At 34.0% G+C, this 15,792-nt stretch overlaps 2 protein-coding genes across 5 annotated transcripts; one reads left to right on the top strand and one right to left on the bottom strand.

The window, feature by feature from the left end:
- Positions 1 to 32: 32 nt before the first annotated feature.
- LOC116844933 (coiled-coil-helix-coiled-coil-helix domain-containing protein 2) lies at positions 33 to 3,645 on the top strand. The gene is made up of 3 exons (XM_032817110.1): positions 33 to 238; positions 459 to 841; positions 3,406 to 3,645. The coding sequence occupies exons 1-3, from the start codon at positions 198 to 200 to the stop codon at positions 3,414 to 3,416; spliced, it is 435 nt and encodes a 144-aa protein (XP_032673001.1). The 5' UTR covers positions 33 to 197; the 3' UTR covers positions 3,417 to 3,645.
- A 180-nt stretch (positions 3,646 to 3,825) lies between these two features.
- On the bottom strand, positions 3,826 to 14,502 carry LOC116844931 (mitochondrial Rho GTPase). 4 transcript variants are annotated; one of them, XM_032817101.1, is made up of 14 exons: positions 13,770 to 13,968; positions 12,737 to 12,942; positions 12,030 to 12,080; positions 11,850 to 11,951; positions 11,740 to 11,781; positions 11,427 to 11,592; positions 11,214 to 11,334; positions 10,950 to 11,142; positions 10,045 to 10,311; positions 9,750 to 9,962; positions 9,074 to 9,270; positions 8,650 to 8,688; positions 6,709 to 6,780; positions 3,826 to 4,340 (listed from the first exon to the last, which is right to left on the bottom strand). In XM_032817101.1, the coding sequence occupies exons 1-14, from the start codon at positions 13,966 to 13,968 to the stop codon at positions 4,214 to 4,216; spliced, it is 1,995 nt and encodes a 664-aa protein (XP_032672992.1). In that variant the 3' UTR covers positions 3,826 to 4,213. The 4 variants fall into 4 exon arrangements, with proteins under 4 accessions (XP_032672992.1, XP_032672994.1, XP_032672995.1 ...); XM_032817103.1 differs by lacking the exon at positions 6,709 to 6,780; XM_032817102.1 differs by lacking the exon at positions 8,650 to 8,688 and having other exon boundaries at positions 4,194 to 4,340; positions 13,770 to 14,502.
- Between the last annotated feature and the right edge of the window lie 1,290 nt (positions 14,503 to 15,792).

The following is a 15,792-nucleotide window of genomic DNA, read 5'->3' on the forward strand; positions in this document are numbered from 1 at the left end:
ATGCGGTGTAAATCCTGCATATTGATCCTTTCCGTCGCGCAATTACGTAACGTGGTTCTCGAGTCGCAGCATCTCTATCGTGGCTAGTCAAACGTTGTTGAACGTGGTCAGAGTGAATTTCGCGTTGCGACCGCTCGAAGCATCGTTGTACACAAGTCGATTGTGATCCTGACAACGAGCGAGAAATAAAAAAGAAAATGCCGCGACGTGGACGTGCCGCCGCCCCTCCTCCGCGAACGTAAGTAAAAAAATGCAGTGTGTTTTTGACGCGCATAAATAAGTCGTTGTTCGTTGTTTGCGCCGTTTTCACGGACGATTACATCATGGTCGCGCGACGTCCAACGTCAGCCTCGGTACGCAAAAACGCCGAGGACCTCGTATTCCGTGGCCCGCGCGCGAAGTTGTTCTCTGCAAGACGTCGAATCAGCCGAATCATTCCCGTTCAAATGTGCTTTTAGCGTCAGGCCTGCACCTGCTCCAGCCAGAGCCGCATCTCCGCCATCTTCCGTGCCAGCCCGTGCTCCCGCATCGACACCCATGGTGGCGCAGCCACAGCAGCCATCTCTCATGGGTCAAATGGCCGCCACTGCCGGTGGTGTGGCTATTGGATCCGCTGTGGGACATACTCTCGGACATGCCATGACCGGGCTTTTCAGCGGAGGCTCCAACGAAGCAGAGGCTGCTGCGCCAGCCGCGGCTGCGGCTGCTCCAAGCCCGGCGCCAGTTGGTGCAGCTTGCTCATGGGAGATCAAACAGTTCCTGGAATGTGCTCAGAATCAGTCTGACTTGTCCCTCTGCGAGGGCTTCAACGAGGCGCTTCGTCAATGCAAAGTTGCCAACAGTCAGTAATTTTTCTCTGACGTTGTCACTTGTCTGATCTCTGATCAATGACTGCTTTTCACTTGAGCTATATTCGAGAAGACGCTGTTTAGTGCTGTGAGCGTCCTCTGTCCTTGTTACTTGTTAGAAAAAGTTGAACAAGAATAAAGCGCTAAATAGCGCCCGCCCGAACGCAGCTAGACGACGCGAGCATCATTCTATTTTCGCTCCATATTCATAGAAAGATAGAATAATACTTATGTCGATTTGTGCGACACTAAATGGAAAGCATTCATTGTCATTCTATCGTCATTCCATTATCATTCCAAAACGTAATGCCACCGACAAAGTAGTATCAAAGGTCTTCAGTTTGGTGTGATTTAGTGAAACAGAAAACTTTGCTATGTATTAATCTACTGTCGGTAAGTTTGCATAAGATCATTGCAGATAACTGCAGAAATGCATTTTCACAAAAATATCTAGTATACTTCATTGTAGGTCTGCATACATAGCGATCAAATGTCGAGAAAATTGTAAATTATAAAATTAATACTTCATTACAGGCTGAATATTTAAATATTTATATCAAGTATTAAGGCTCAAAACGATCAATAATTTCGATAAACTGATCTTCAATTATCTTTGAGCTTCTTTATTCCTATGAAAATTTATCTAGAACTGAAAGTGTTTAGAGTATTGCTCAAAGTTGAGCGTTTAAATTATGATACTTTTCTATTCTATAGGCAAACAGTGTAAACTATGTATGAAATGTTATATATGTGTGCAATGAGTTATTTAAAAAACATTAGGCTTGTTTAAAAATTAATTGATAAAAGTTCATATTTTTATTTAATATTTAGAATCCTGATATAAAGTTATATACATTGTTTTCCAAACAAATCAGAGTTCACAGAATTCTCTGGTTAAATTGTTATAGGCAGTTTATTAATCGGTCACATAATGAAGGGAATATTTCATGCCAATTTATTATTTTTTAACATTATAATTAATTTCCGGAACAGATATGGTAAATATCTAAATTTAATTACTCTTCTGTATATTGTAATATAAATTTTCCAATATTTTCTACATAATTTATATCTATATATTTATATTATCTGAAAAACAATAGGTCTGTTCTTTGTAGCTGCACTGCTGAACTAGTGCAATAAGTTAGAGTGAGAAAATGTATATTTGTCTCATTTCAATATATTGTACCAGTTCAACAGTGCAGCTACAAAGAACAGGCCTTGTATGTACAACATGTAGATAATAAGTAAACAATCCGCATAGACACAATCTATAAATTTACACAGATTGTTTACTTATTATCTATATAATGTATACATAGTTTTTTAGATAATGTAAATTATATGGAATATAAACTAAAATATATACATAGAAAAACATAATTGAATTAAGATAAACTAGATTGTATCTACTCTGGCTATCAATTATAAATGCAATATTTAAAAAAGATAAGTTGCATAAGATTTTCATTTTATTGTGTTGCAGATTGGTAAATTTAAATCTGTGAAAGTAAGAATGTCACCAGAGAATGCTGTATATTCTAGTTTAATTAGCAGCCAATGTTCATAAATTTACATAAAAATCTTAAAGATTAAAAAATATAAACTTTTCTTAATTAATTTTTTTGCAAGTTATGCTTTTGGTAAAAATACTGAATAAGGAATCCAGCTCCTATGATTTTGACCTTAATAAATGTTATCAAGGATATATTCTTAAATAACATCAAGGTAATATATCAAAGCATCGCTCATTGTTTGTTAAAAAGTTCTTCAAAAAAATTTTCTTATAAATGGAACGTAATTTTGTACACAATGTACATTGAAATATGGTAAACAATACGTATATGCCATGGACTTTGCTCCTTTCCCTGAACTCCCTCCCCAAAACTTTAACCTAACCTAATCCTTTACATTTTTGTATTCTTTCTCTATATATATTTTGTATTTTTGTATTATTTCTCATTGAGAAACTGATGCATAAAGATGTAAACAATGGGTTAGATTATTTTTTGGGGAAGGGGCGGAGCTCTTTTCCTGCGCATGTTATATTTTAATGTACACTATGTGTAAAAATTATCAATTTATAAACTTTTTTGTTAATAACTTTTTAACAAACAACACACGACGACTAAAATCTATTCAAAGGTATTTAGAAGAGTGACTTTCATAATATTTCAAGATCAAAAATATATGTCAAGGTCAAAAATATATATGTCAAGGTCAAAAATATATATGTCAAGGTCATATATATATGTAGAAGTTGAGTCCCTTATTCAATATTTTTACCATATTTTCTTTAAACAATTATCTCTATAGATCTCTATAGATATTCATAAATTATTCATGGTTTAGATAAAATAATTATTTATGGTATAGAAGATAATATTTTATATATAGTTTACATTGTCTATACATGGACAACGAGATCACCATAGCAGACCGATTAGAATACCATAATTCAAGCATAGACGTCCAATTCTAGTTTTTAGTATTATCTCGTCGGTAATGTTTATGACGAGTGGATATTTAATTGCACATGTGTATTTTCTGTTTTCAGATATTGTCTAAGTCAACACATAGGAAATTCAAAAACTAGAAAATTTCTAAACAAAACTACATGGTGATTCCTAGTATATGTAACATGATTATCTAGACGAAACAATTTCCTGTTTATTTTTACTGTTATATACTTAGATGCTATAATTGTGAATAAAATCATAACCTTATCTATATCTTGAATGTAATCCGTATGTTTTAGAATGCAATAAAAAAACCAAATCTGTTTGTTTAAATTTTATATCTACGTCAATCTCTAAATATCTCCGAATTGTATGTATAAAGATGCATTACAGTAGCATAATTGAATAAAAATTCAAATAAAAACAATCTTCTCGGTTTACTTTACCGACGAAACAATGATTCAGTTTCTCAGGTTTAAAGATTGTGATTATAGATCGAAATAAATGGAAGACAATAGTATAACATATTTTCTCTTCACTTTATATTACAATACATTAAACAATAATTTATTACAGAAGGTGAAAATACTTCTTATACAAGAAGGTACATACATCGGAAGGGTAAACGGCAAATAAAAAGTTCTGGCATTATGACGAAAGCAAAATAAGCGCATCTACACGAGAAACGGTTTCGTAATTTTATGGTAGTTTTCTAAAATGCTTAGCTATTGAAAATAGCCACATATTGAAAATTAGTGATTTACATATGAATATATATATATATTTATTTATATATGCCATATTCAATCTATTTAACGCGATTATCTAATAAACGACTTTCTCTTTCTTTACTCGACAACGGGAGGCAGTTTAACACGCAAAAGTAGCACGAGAATATGTGGTAGACTATCTTTTTTCCGTATTCAACACGCGCATCATCACGTAACCGGCGACAGTAGCGACCGCAATTCCCAATCCTGCTTTCCACCAGACCATGGAATCCCCTTGCATTAGGCCGAATTGGTTTATATGCCTAAAATGGTCGAACAGCAGAGTATTATCGCTGAAAAGTGTGAAAGATATCTCGAAATGTTCTAGTATCGTGATAAAACTACAATGTCCTGTAACATACGTTCAGAATCTCTCAATTATTTAACGATATAATGAGCAACGTAAATATCGACGAAATTCTAGTTACACTGACAATGAGTTTTATCATGTGATAAGCAGGGTTGGTATAAAGTTACTTTTGGAAAGTAAGTAACGCGTTACTGTTACTCGGTATCTAATAAAAAAAGTAATTTGTTATCATCACTCAAGACGTAATGAATTGTTACAATTTTTATTCACTTTTATCTGTTCTACTTATATTTTTCTTTTGGTACGTCTTACGCGGGATATCCTGTATATGTGTAAAATAACGACGAAAATAACTATTACATTCATTGCTGTTATTTAAGAAATGTAATTGCGTTACCGTTAATACTGTTATTAATGAAAAAAATAACATTAATGCTAAGTCGTTGCTAAAAAAAACTATTTTGTAACAGTAGCAGCGTTACAAGTAACGCGTTACTTCCCATTCCTGGTGATAAGTAACATTGAATTAAAACGGAGGATTGCCCTCTTAGAGCAATTTGAGCATACTGGAGAAGCATCTTGATGGATTATTAGAGCTGTGTCGCATGCTCATGCTTGAACGGAACGGAGAAGGCGATATATATATTTGTGCCTTGAAAAAGAAAGGGGGACCAACCCGTTTACCCAGTTACCACAATTGTAGACGTCTCAGAATTTGTAAGTTTAGATCGAGAAATGACATACTATTATATGTTAACTATATTGATTAATAAACTGACTGCGCCAAATACGTCGTTGGCGTGCGAAATTATCTGTTTCATATGTCAACTACAGGGTTAAGGATGTATTATCCGTATAATATCTGCAAAAAGTTATTGGCAATTAGAAATATGTTAATATTTCGATTTTCCGTTAAGTTTTATAAAAACTTATGGTATACGATATAGTATATACGATACAGTTGAACACTAACATATTTTTAATTTACATCGCCTTTTTGTCTATTTTATATTTTATTTCTGACTTTCAAACTTTTATCTCTAACCACAATGAAATTTTGCATATATTATTTTATATAAATACTTAAAGTATATATAAACATTTAGATTTAGATAAATTTAGATAAAAATTTAAATTTGTTATCATTTTTTAATTATCTTTTTCTCTTTGCTAAATATAGCAATAGCATATATTTCCATAACAACACAGGTTAAAATACTTTCAAGTAGCAGGATCACATCAAATGATATATTAATAGCGTCCTTAACCCTTTAAGTCATAGTGTATCATATATGATACATCTTTTTTAGAGTAGTTTTTGTAGAGACTTCGAGGCGGTAAATGTAGATTCATTGTGAAGCTTATATGTTCCTCTAACAGAATCATCTGCATAGAACATTAAATTTTGCAAATTTAATTATTCATAAACAAATTAATGTAAAAAAAATTTTTTAATTTATTTGTCAAAAATATTGCAAAGTAAACTTATGGGAAAAAATGGTTTAGTTGATGCTTTTTGAGCTGTAGATAATGACGCAATCTCAAGAATTTCAAAATTCAAGGTAGCGAACTCAATATGGCGAGCTAAAATACTAACAATCAGGATAAGTTATATTTCTTTCTATAAATGAGTGAAGTTGAGTCTGTGAATAGCTTGAATTTCAAAAAAGTGATTTTGAATTTGTGATTAACGACGTCAAAAACCCTCGGATATAAATTTTCACGGAAATCGCGGGAGTTTTAAAATTGCCGCCATATTGAATTTTCAAAAACTGACTTTAAATTCGTAATTAACGACCCCAAAAACCTTCAGATATTGATTGAACAAAGGGAAAGGTTGTACAGAAAAATTCGTGACTTAAAGAGTTAATGTCAATAATATAACATTCGACGTCATCATGTTTACTGGCTTTTTTTTTCAAAGTAAAATAACTTTTGATCCTCCAAGGCTCTGAGTTCAAATTGTTTGTCAAATTGTCATTCTTAGATATTACATAGATTAATCTGTTTTATCAAAATTTTTATATTATTTTTGAAACATGAGTAATATATCCTTAACTCACATAGATTCTTATTTTTGCTAGTTTTTTTTTACTGAAAATAGTAAATATAATTAATTAACACGTTAAAATAACATATTGATTTTGATTTTTGTTTATTTTGTCGACGTGATACAGTACTTTAATGAAAAAAGAGCAACTTAGAATTACGTTCTGGGAACGCATTTAGGTATTGGCTCTTTCTCTTTCAAGGTATGAGTATGTTAAGCTGTGACTCGCAAGGCTAGGAGTAAAAACACAAGCAATAATACGAAATGAAACCTTGTAAAAGAACTCCACCACTGAGAGGGTGAGGATTCGACAAGCAACATGTGGACCATACGCCTCAAACGGCTGAAAAGAGCCAAGACGTTGTTATACGGGTAGTATTATCCGTGCGACATTTTCTAATGTATATACAGGGTGTCCCAAAAGGTGGTACCAAATTTTAGGAGTATGTAGTACTCGTTAAAACAAACCAAAAACTCTTAATGAACAGTATTCCGAAAACCTTTTATTTCTGAGTTATGAAACATTTTGTTCTGTGAAAAATAGAAAATAACTAAAATTTACAATAAATGTTCAATGTGCCTTCCGTCCATTTCAACACATAATTCGGCACGTCTCCTCATTGAAGATCGAACACGTTCAAAGATTCCGGGTTTATTCCGTATTTGTTATATAAAATAACAAAATAAAATGAATATTCGTCATTTCAGAATTTGTGTAAAAATTAGCCATTTTTCAGATAACACAAAACTAGATACGGTCCACAATCTAAAGTTAAATACAACAATCTCTGCGTAATTAGGTGGTTACATACGAGCGTCCGTGAATGAACTGACTAAGAGACTTGGAAACTGTTGTCAACAAATACGAAATAAACCTGGACTCTTTGACTTTCAATGACGAAACATGCTGAAATGTGTATTGACATGAGCCGAAGGCACATTGAACATTTATTGTAGATTTAATTTATTTTCTATTTTTCACAGAACAAAATGCTTCATAACTCAGAAATAAAAGGTTTTCGGAGTACTGTTTATTAAGAGTTTTTGGTTTGTTTTAACGAGTACTATATACCCCTAAAATTTAGTACCACCTTTTGGGAACACCCTATATATATACAGGGTGAGCCATTTTAACCGACGGATCCAAATTGCTCCTAAAATACGCCAGCTACAAAAAAATGGTTAAGACAAGAATTGTAGAGGACAACGGGGGTCATTTTACCGTGCTAATAATTTTGACCTTCAGATCGATTTTCAAGGTCATCCGAAGGTCAAAGTCATTTTTTTAAATTAGAACTCCTATTTTTGACACCGGATTCGAAAAGAGCAGAAAATTTTACGTTAAAAATGATATTTAGATTTTTTTTTCTGAGTCCAAGAAGGTCAAATAAAAAATGATTAAAAACAACTTAGAAGCTGTTAATGTTAATTTTAAAGATTTTTATGCATGATAAGTGTTTCGCGGTACTAACAAATACTAATAGAAGAAAAGTTGCGAAACGTTGTCATTCCATTTCCGAAATTGATGCGCAATAATCTCACTTTGATATGATTATTAATAAGGCGTAATAAATAAAATTTTAAAAGTAAAAACAAACACTTTTAAAGTATTGCCTTTAACAATTTTTCTTTTTTGAGTGCAGGGTAACTTGAAAAATTTTTTTTAAATATGGCTGACTATCCTCCACGTCCACGTCGTTGTTTCCGGGTAACGCTAAAAGTATTGAATTAACATCTTCCAAGTTCAGGATTTGACCTTCTTGGACTCAGAAAAAAATCTAAATATCATTTTTAACGTAAAATTTTCTGCTCTTTTCGAATCCGGTGTCAAAAATAGGGGTTCTAATTTAAAAAAATGACTTTGACCTTCGAATGACCTTGAAAATCGATCTAAAGGTCAAAATTATTAGCACGATAAAATGACCCCTGTTGTCCTCTACAATTCTTGTCTTAACCATTTTTTTGTAGCTGGCGTATTTTAGGAGCAATTTGGATCCGTCGATTAAAATGGCTCACCCTGTATATATATATATATATATACATATATATGTATATGTGAGCAAATCGCCCGGCACATACAAAATGAGAAGATGAAGTTAAACACCGGTGAAAACATGCATCGAAAGGAATGACGATGACGACTGAATGCAGAGATTTACGATTTGCTCAAGCCTCTAAATTTTTACAGTGTGAGATTGAAATTCGGACCAACCTGTCTCGGTAAAATAATACCCACGCTCCTTGAAAGCGGCTAAACACGAAATATATCTTTCTGTTAGTACCGAATTATCTTTCTTGTTCCGTTTTCTGTTTTATTTTTTTTATCAGGGAATATTTTCTTAAATTAAAATACGAGAAAAAAAAACGAGAGAAAAATCTGGAAAGAGGTGCGGCGAGAAACGCAAACCTATTGCTTGAACATAACGACATAGTGGAAAATATTGTATAAAAAAAAGAAGAAGCAAAGAAGCTTTAGGAATCTCGACATAATCGGTACTTTCAGATGTATCAGCTATTTGCTACGGTGGAACGAACATCAGCTACTATCTGTAAATCGCGTCAAGCCCGAGATCTCTTTCTTTCTAGCTTTTCATGTCGTTCTTAATGCCCTTAATCAATGAACACGCAAAACTTACGGGAAAGCCGCCATCGTAGCTAGCTTGACGAAGATTTCACGTCGAACTGTGCGAGAGACACTGTACGGTTGTGGTGGCATCAGCTTATACCTGCTACAGAAGCTAGCCGGTTGCAACAGATAACACTGTTTCACTTCCGAAAGGTCACTTTTATTCGCTATTATCAGAACAGGGATTTTACTATCGGCGAAATATTTCTGTAAAGACATACAAATTTATATCAAATATCATTATCATTAATATTCAATGTAACTATAATATAATATTTAAGATTTAATATTAATTTTGATGTAAAATGATCAATGAGAGAGATATCAATGGTAAAGGATAATTGCAACACCATGATATCATTCCTTGATATCATTGATACATAACATAAATATCTAACATAAATATATAAATATATATAACATAAATATATAAATAACATTGTTATTTATAAAAAAAAAATGTAAATTTTCTGTCGTGCATAGCCGTAAAAAATGAAACATGCGTGCATGTATAACATACACATATACATATATATATGTGTGTATATATATATATGTATATATATGTATATATTTATTTATTTATTAATATATAAATTTCTTTCTTTCTAAGTATGAAAGGGCGAGTTGAACTTTTCAATAATAGCGAATTCGAATCGTGTTAGATCGTGCGAGAAGATACTTACGATGTAAATACGCGCTATATACTCAAACGATTTTGGATTACTGGCGTCGTAGACGAGAGCCGCTGCGTCACACTGTATCTCCGCTGGAGTTAATGCGTCCTGGACATTTAACACGTTTATATCTTTCAATACTATCGTTTTCTCTTGCCCATATACGTGCAACGTATTCACGGTGATGTGAGAATTCGGCGGTACCATGTGATCGTTTAATTTCTACAACATGCGCGGAGAAGCGATCGTTAAAGATCAAGTTCTTCGAGTAATTGCTCTAACATACAGTGAATAAGCGTTCTACCTCGAGTTTCGGATCGATAAAAGTTCTACATAACGTAGTTTTCCCGCTACTCTTTGGGCCTATCACGTGACAGGTATAAACGTTCCTGCTGGATTGCTTTTTGGCCAGATCTACTTTTTTCTCGCGTGTCACAACTACAGCGCTCGTTTGACACTCGTTATTGTACATATTGTAGCCCAGGTACGCCATGTATTCCAGAGTTTTGCGTACGTTTGTCAGTGTTAGCAGTGCCCATTGGCACATGTACCCTTGGAACGTAATCCAACCCTTTAATTAAATAAATCATATTTTATATCACGATAAACTGAATTACATCCTAATTTTTATTCTGATTCTCTATTGAGTCTAATTTCTAATCTATAATCAGAATTGAAAGTTACTTTTTAAAAGTAATTAATTTAATTACTAATTAAGTAATTAGTAATTTATTAAAAAGTAAAAGAACTCGTTACCACTATTACCATTATTAATTTTGACAAATAATTTGTTGACGTATTATTACTAAAAAAATAATCAATATTTTCATTACTATTTCCATTAACTATAGATATTTTTTTCTTTTACTATTTACTAACACTCTTATATAAATTCTGTATGTGTATAATGATAAAGGAATTATATTCACTACTATGATGCAAAGTATGTAATTACAACTAGCGAAAGAGTAATCCATTACTAAGTTGTTATTAAAGTTGAAAGTAACTTGCAACAATTGCAATGCGTTACATATAACGTGTTACTCTCCAAATCTATCTATAATTCTACGTATTTCTATTTGACACTTTCTCTCGTGGTAGTGCTCAAGAACAATGTCGACTATACCGGTTCTGTTGACTAATGTGTCATAAGAATTTATTCTAATGTAAATTGAGGATGTTCTAAAAGTGATCAATGTGAGCGTAAACCTTCTCATTCGTAGGGACAGTGTACTTGTACTCATCGCCCCATGGCGGAACGTGACATCGCGAGAATAATGATTCCATTTCTATTGGCGAGAGAGCTCCGTCACGATCGCGATCGTGCTGCATGAACAGTAACGTCAGGAATTCTTGTCCTTTGTGCGATAATTCACTGGTGCAACCAAGCGGTACCTTCAGCCTAAAACAAAATTATCGAATAAGATACCGAAAGACATCCTGGAGGTTGTTTGAAGTGACGCTCCTACATACGGTGGATGAATATACTCCTTCGACATCTGCAATTCATTGTCGTAACCGAATTTCCTCAATACTGCCCAAGTAGTCTCGTTCCTTCCGCGTTGTATAAACAAACATTGCAAGTACATAAAACCTGCGAATGTGTACAATTGAAAACAATTGTAATTGTCGTTCGTGTAATATCGAAATTATATGCAAATTGAACACGTTGAAACAACAATGTACCTTTCATAGTAACACATCCGTTACAGATACCGTCGCAAATATTTTTCGACAGCACAGCTTTCACGTCCTCTAATACTTGCGGCTGCAACGGTGTGTTGAAACACCACTGCTGAAAAGCGTTCAACTCCATATCGTTTAAGAGTCCATCGTTATCTAAATCGCATATCTACATCGGAGAAAAAAAATATAGCATAGTTCTAATACTTGATTTGAAGATTTTGTGGAGAAATGATAGAGAGAAACAATATAGCAGAACATAGAATAGAAGCAAAGAAGGTAAAACTAATACGTTACATTTACGATATATACTCACTTTAAAAATTCGCTGTAAAGCAGCTTTACATTCTTCTGTGAGCTGAAAAGGAAAATATTGATTGAAAAGTGTTTAGTTAGAAATTGAATTAAAGAGAAGATGAGTGCTACCTCTTGTGTATCATAATTGTACAAAGGTGTGGTGGGATGTAAAACCGCCTTTTGTGCATAATAAAATGTCTCAGAAACATTTTGAAGTGTCTTTGCTGAGCACTGAAAACGAGAGAAATATACTTTAAACAATCTTCTTCCATATTTTCATTTCTCTACCTCAGGCTTATACAGGCTTACCTCTATGCAACTTTCAATCTCTGTAAACTCCTTCATAATAGGATAGACAGCCTGAAAAAAGAATAAAAAAAGGAGATTACATTGGTTAATAGATAATTTGTCACATAAAGTTTTTGATGTATATTTACAAACTTCAAACACACTCAGAATTTTTTATTGTCTACTTTTTTTTGTAACTATTTATGTTTGTAACTATTATATGATAATTGATATATTATATGCGGCATTCGCAATTAAATTTAATCCTAAATTTTTTATATTAAAGTGCTATCAATATTAAATATCTGTTATAGAATGTTCCTCTGTTTAAACAATTACTTTGTCTATAAAAATTTATTAAGATTAACGATTTCTCCCCAATTAAGCACAAAGCTCGAAAAACTGATATATTTCTTGTTTTCAAAGGAAACATATCACAAGCAAAATAGAGCAGAGAATCACTAGCTCATACATTTTAAATTAGATAAGCTATGTATTTATTTGTAGAAAAAAACAATTTTCTTGATATCTCAAGATTACATCACTGGAAGAAACCTGAGTGATGGAAAAAACCTATACTTATTTTTTAATTCAGTGTAAACAATACTATAAATCACATAATATGGCCTAAATATAACAAAAAACACTTTTTTTTGTAAACCAATGTTATTGCTGCAAACACAAAATTGAGGTACTACTCAAGATTCTCTCTTCTCAGGCTTACGTACCTCAATAGTAGAATAATCCACAAGGTCGATCTTATTGCCTACAAGTACGACTGGACATCGATTATCAGATGAGCACCTTCTGATCAATGGTAGCCAATAGCTGGCGGCTCTATCTAAGGTGTCTTCATCATCCACAGAATAGACAACGCATATTACATGGGCCTTTTGAATCTCTTCTGCCAGTTGATCGTCCGTTTGTTCAGCCGCTGCAATTGTTCAACCGATAATGCTTGGCAAAATGATGTCAGTATTTCATATAATTATGGAGATATTTGGTCTTTTGTTTTGTGATATAAATTAGAAAAAAATATTTGCTATAACTACAGGGAGACTGATTGTGTATTAACATCACATGATAAAAATTATAAAAGCATGTTCATTAGATGTTGACTCATGCAATTATAAAATCTTCTAATAAATTCACTTATTTTTGTAATTTTCACTAAGTTTTGTTAGTATACAATTGACCTCCAGAACAGAGTTGATGTGACTCAATGTTTTGCATAATATCACATCGACTTGTTGATATTGTATTACTGCAGCTGACAACATTGAGCAAAGCAGTGTATAAGTTTCTTGCATAATTGACTTTTTAATCAAAAATAAAATTTATATGAAATAATAACAGTCTTTCTTAAGAAAATATAGATTGCTTTTTATTTTAGATTCTATATAAAGAAAGAATACACTACAGAGATAAAACTAATTTGCCAGCTTTATTTTTTTTTATTTTTTATTCCATGTAAGCAGTTCGCAAGGATTTTAATATCAATATATTTTTTTATTTTATATAAAAAAATGAACAAATATTAAAGTAAATTTATTTAATTTTACTTAACTTTTAAATGAAGTAATTTTTAACTAATTCACTAATTATTATCTGCACATATTATATCTACGCAAGGATAATAAAAATGACACTATCTTTGAGAAAACAAAATAAATCTACTGGCGCAGCGAAAGACATGCGATTGTGAAACTATAAAATCTCACAGGTGAATTGCATGACTGTTCACAGTTGCTCGTCACGTACCTGAGTAATCGACTATGTGCGTCGGCACCTGCTCCGGTGTAACATCCGCCGGTATCGTGATCTCCTCGGCTTTGCTAGGTACATCCTCGGCGTATTCCTCACTCACCAATGACAGTATCAGGGAGGTCTTGCCGACGCCACGTTCGCCGATCAACAGTATCCGGACATTGCGCCGAGGAGCAACCGCGCGCTGCACCATGCTGCTTTAGCACCGATAGCTATCACAAAGGACGACGGCGACGACATTCGCCGCTCAATTCTTCGTAGACGACATCCTCGTTTCGTGCCGGAGAGACATCAGTGACTGTCATATATACATATATGTATATGTGTATATATATATAACCTATAACCTGTCGCACGAACACGACGCGACTCGGTGAACGTTTGCTCGATTGTAAATCACGATTTTCTCACAGTGACATTTCAACGGCAATCAACGACACATCTCGCGGCGTCTCAGACACGATTTTCCTAGCGCGTTTTTTATCGCGTCGCGGATAATCGTTACGATAATCCTGTCGACAGTACTTTGCACCTTGTTTGAACGTCTCAGGTATATGATCACTAGCACCGATCACGAACGTCGCGGTCACGGCTGCAGACTGAAGCAAACTCTAGCGGACTCAGCGGACCAAAGCAGTAGTGCTTCGAGGGTGGGCTTTTCAAGGTTACCTATGCCCCCGCAATGAATGACGCTACGTGTGCGTGAGTACGTACGGAAATGCGGGTGTGTGTGTGTGTGTGTGTATATGTCACCGCATGTGCCCGCGTTTAGTATGTTCATTGCTTTAGTGTTGAAAATTTATACATACGTAATGTTAGGCCTGTTCTTTGTAGCTGCACTGCTGAATTGGTGCAATATATTGAAGTAAGACAAATATATGTTTTTTTATTCTAACTTATTGCATTAGTTCAGCAGTGCAGCTACAAAGAACAGGCCTTATAACTATAGATTTTCACACAATGAATATAAAGTCCAGGGCCCCTATTCTTGAAATAGTTGCGTATACATAAATTTTACCGCGCAGGTTTAATCATACCATAAAATAGCTGCGCAGTGAAAATTCGTACACGCAAAAATTTCAAGAATAGGGGTCCAGGTTTAATCATACTATAAAATAGCTGCGTAATGAAAATTACGTATACGCAAAAATTTCAAGAATAGGGTTCCTGATCTACAATAGGTGTAGTAAGCTTTAAGCCTTAAGGGACATCTACATTGGAAGTAAGCAGTAAGAAGTAGGAAGTAAGAATAAGAAATTGACCAATCATAGTTGATTATTCTTCTCACATTCGACTGTGGTTGGTCAATTTCTTACTCTTACTTCCTACTTCTTGCTATTTACTTCCAATGTAGACGGCCCTTCAAGGGACGTCCATATTGGAAGTAAGCAGTAAGAAGTAGGAAGTAAGAATAAGAAATTGACCAATCATAGTTGATTATTCTTCTCACATTCGACTGTGGTTGGTCAATTTCTTACTCTTACTTCCTACTTCTTGCTATTTACTTCCAATGTAGACGGCCCTTCAAGGGACGTCCATATTGGAAGTAAGCAGTAAGAAGTAGGAAGTAAGAATAAGAAATTGACCAATCATAGTTGATTATTCTTCTCACATTCGACTGTGGTTGGTCAATTTCTTACTCTTACTTCCTACTTCTTACTACTTACTTCCAATGTAGACGTCCCTTAATTCTTACGGCGTACTTCTTACTCCAAACTTACTCCGCATATTGTAGACGACGCTTAAAACCAGTGGCACACAATGCTTGTTTTCGTGTTGGTTTGCTTGCTGGATGGAAATACTCTGTTCTGAGGCGCATCTCTGAAGATGGATAGAAATGCACCAATCAAAACAGAGTATTTCCATGCAGCAAGCAATCCAGCACGAAACAAGCATCATGTGCCGCTGGCTTAAGAGTGTTACGTCCCGGCGGGTTGCGGCCACGCTGCCGTGAAGAATAGCGCTCGAACTCTAGCACGGGATCAGATCGCAATTTTTCGAGCTAAATGAATCGCGT

This window comes from Odontomachus brunneus, unplaced genomic scaffold, assembly GCF_010583005.1.
Source record: "Odontomachus brunneus isolate Ranch 3 - 2012 unplaced genomic scaffold, Obru_v1 Obru_scaffold_048, whole genome shotgun sequence".
Classification (NCBI taxonomy): Eukaryota; Metazoa; Arthropoda; class Insecta; order Hymenoptera; family Formicidae; genus Odontomachus; species Odontomachus brunneus.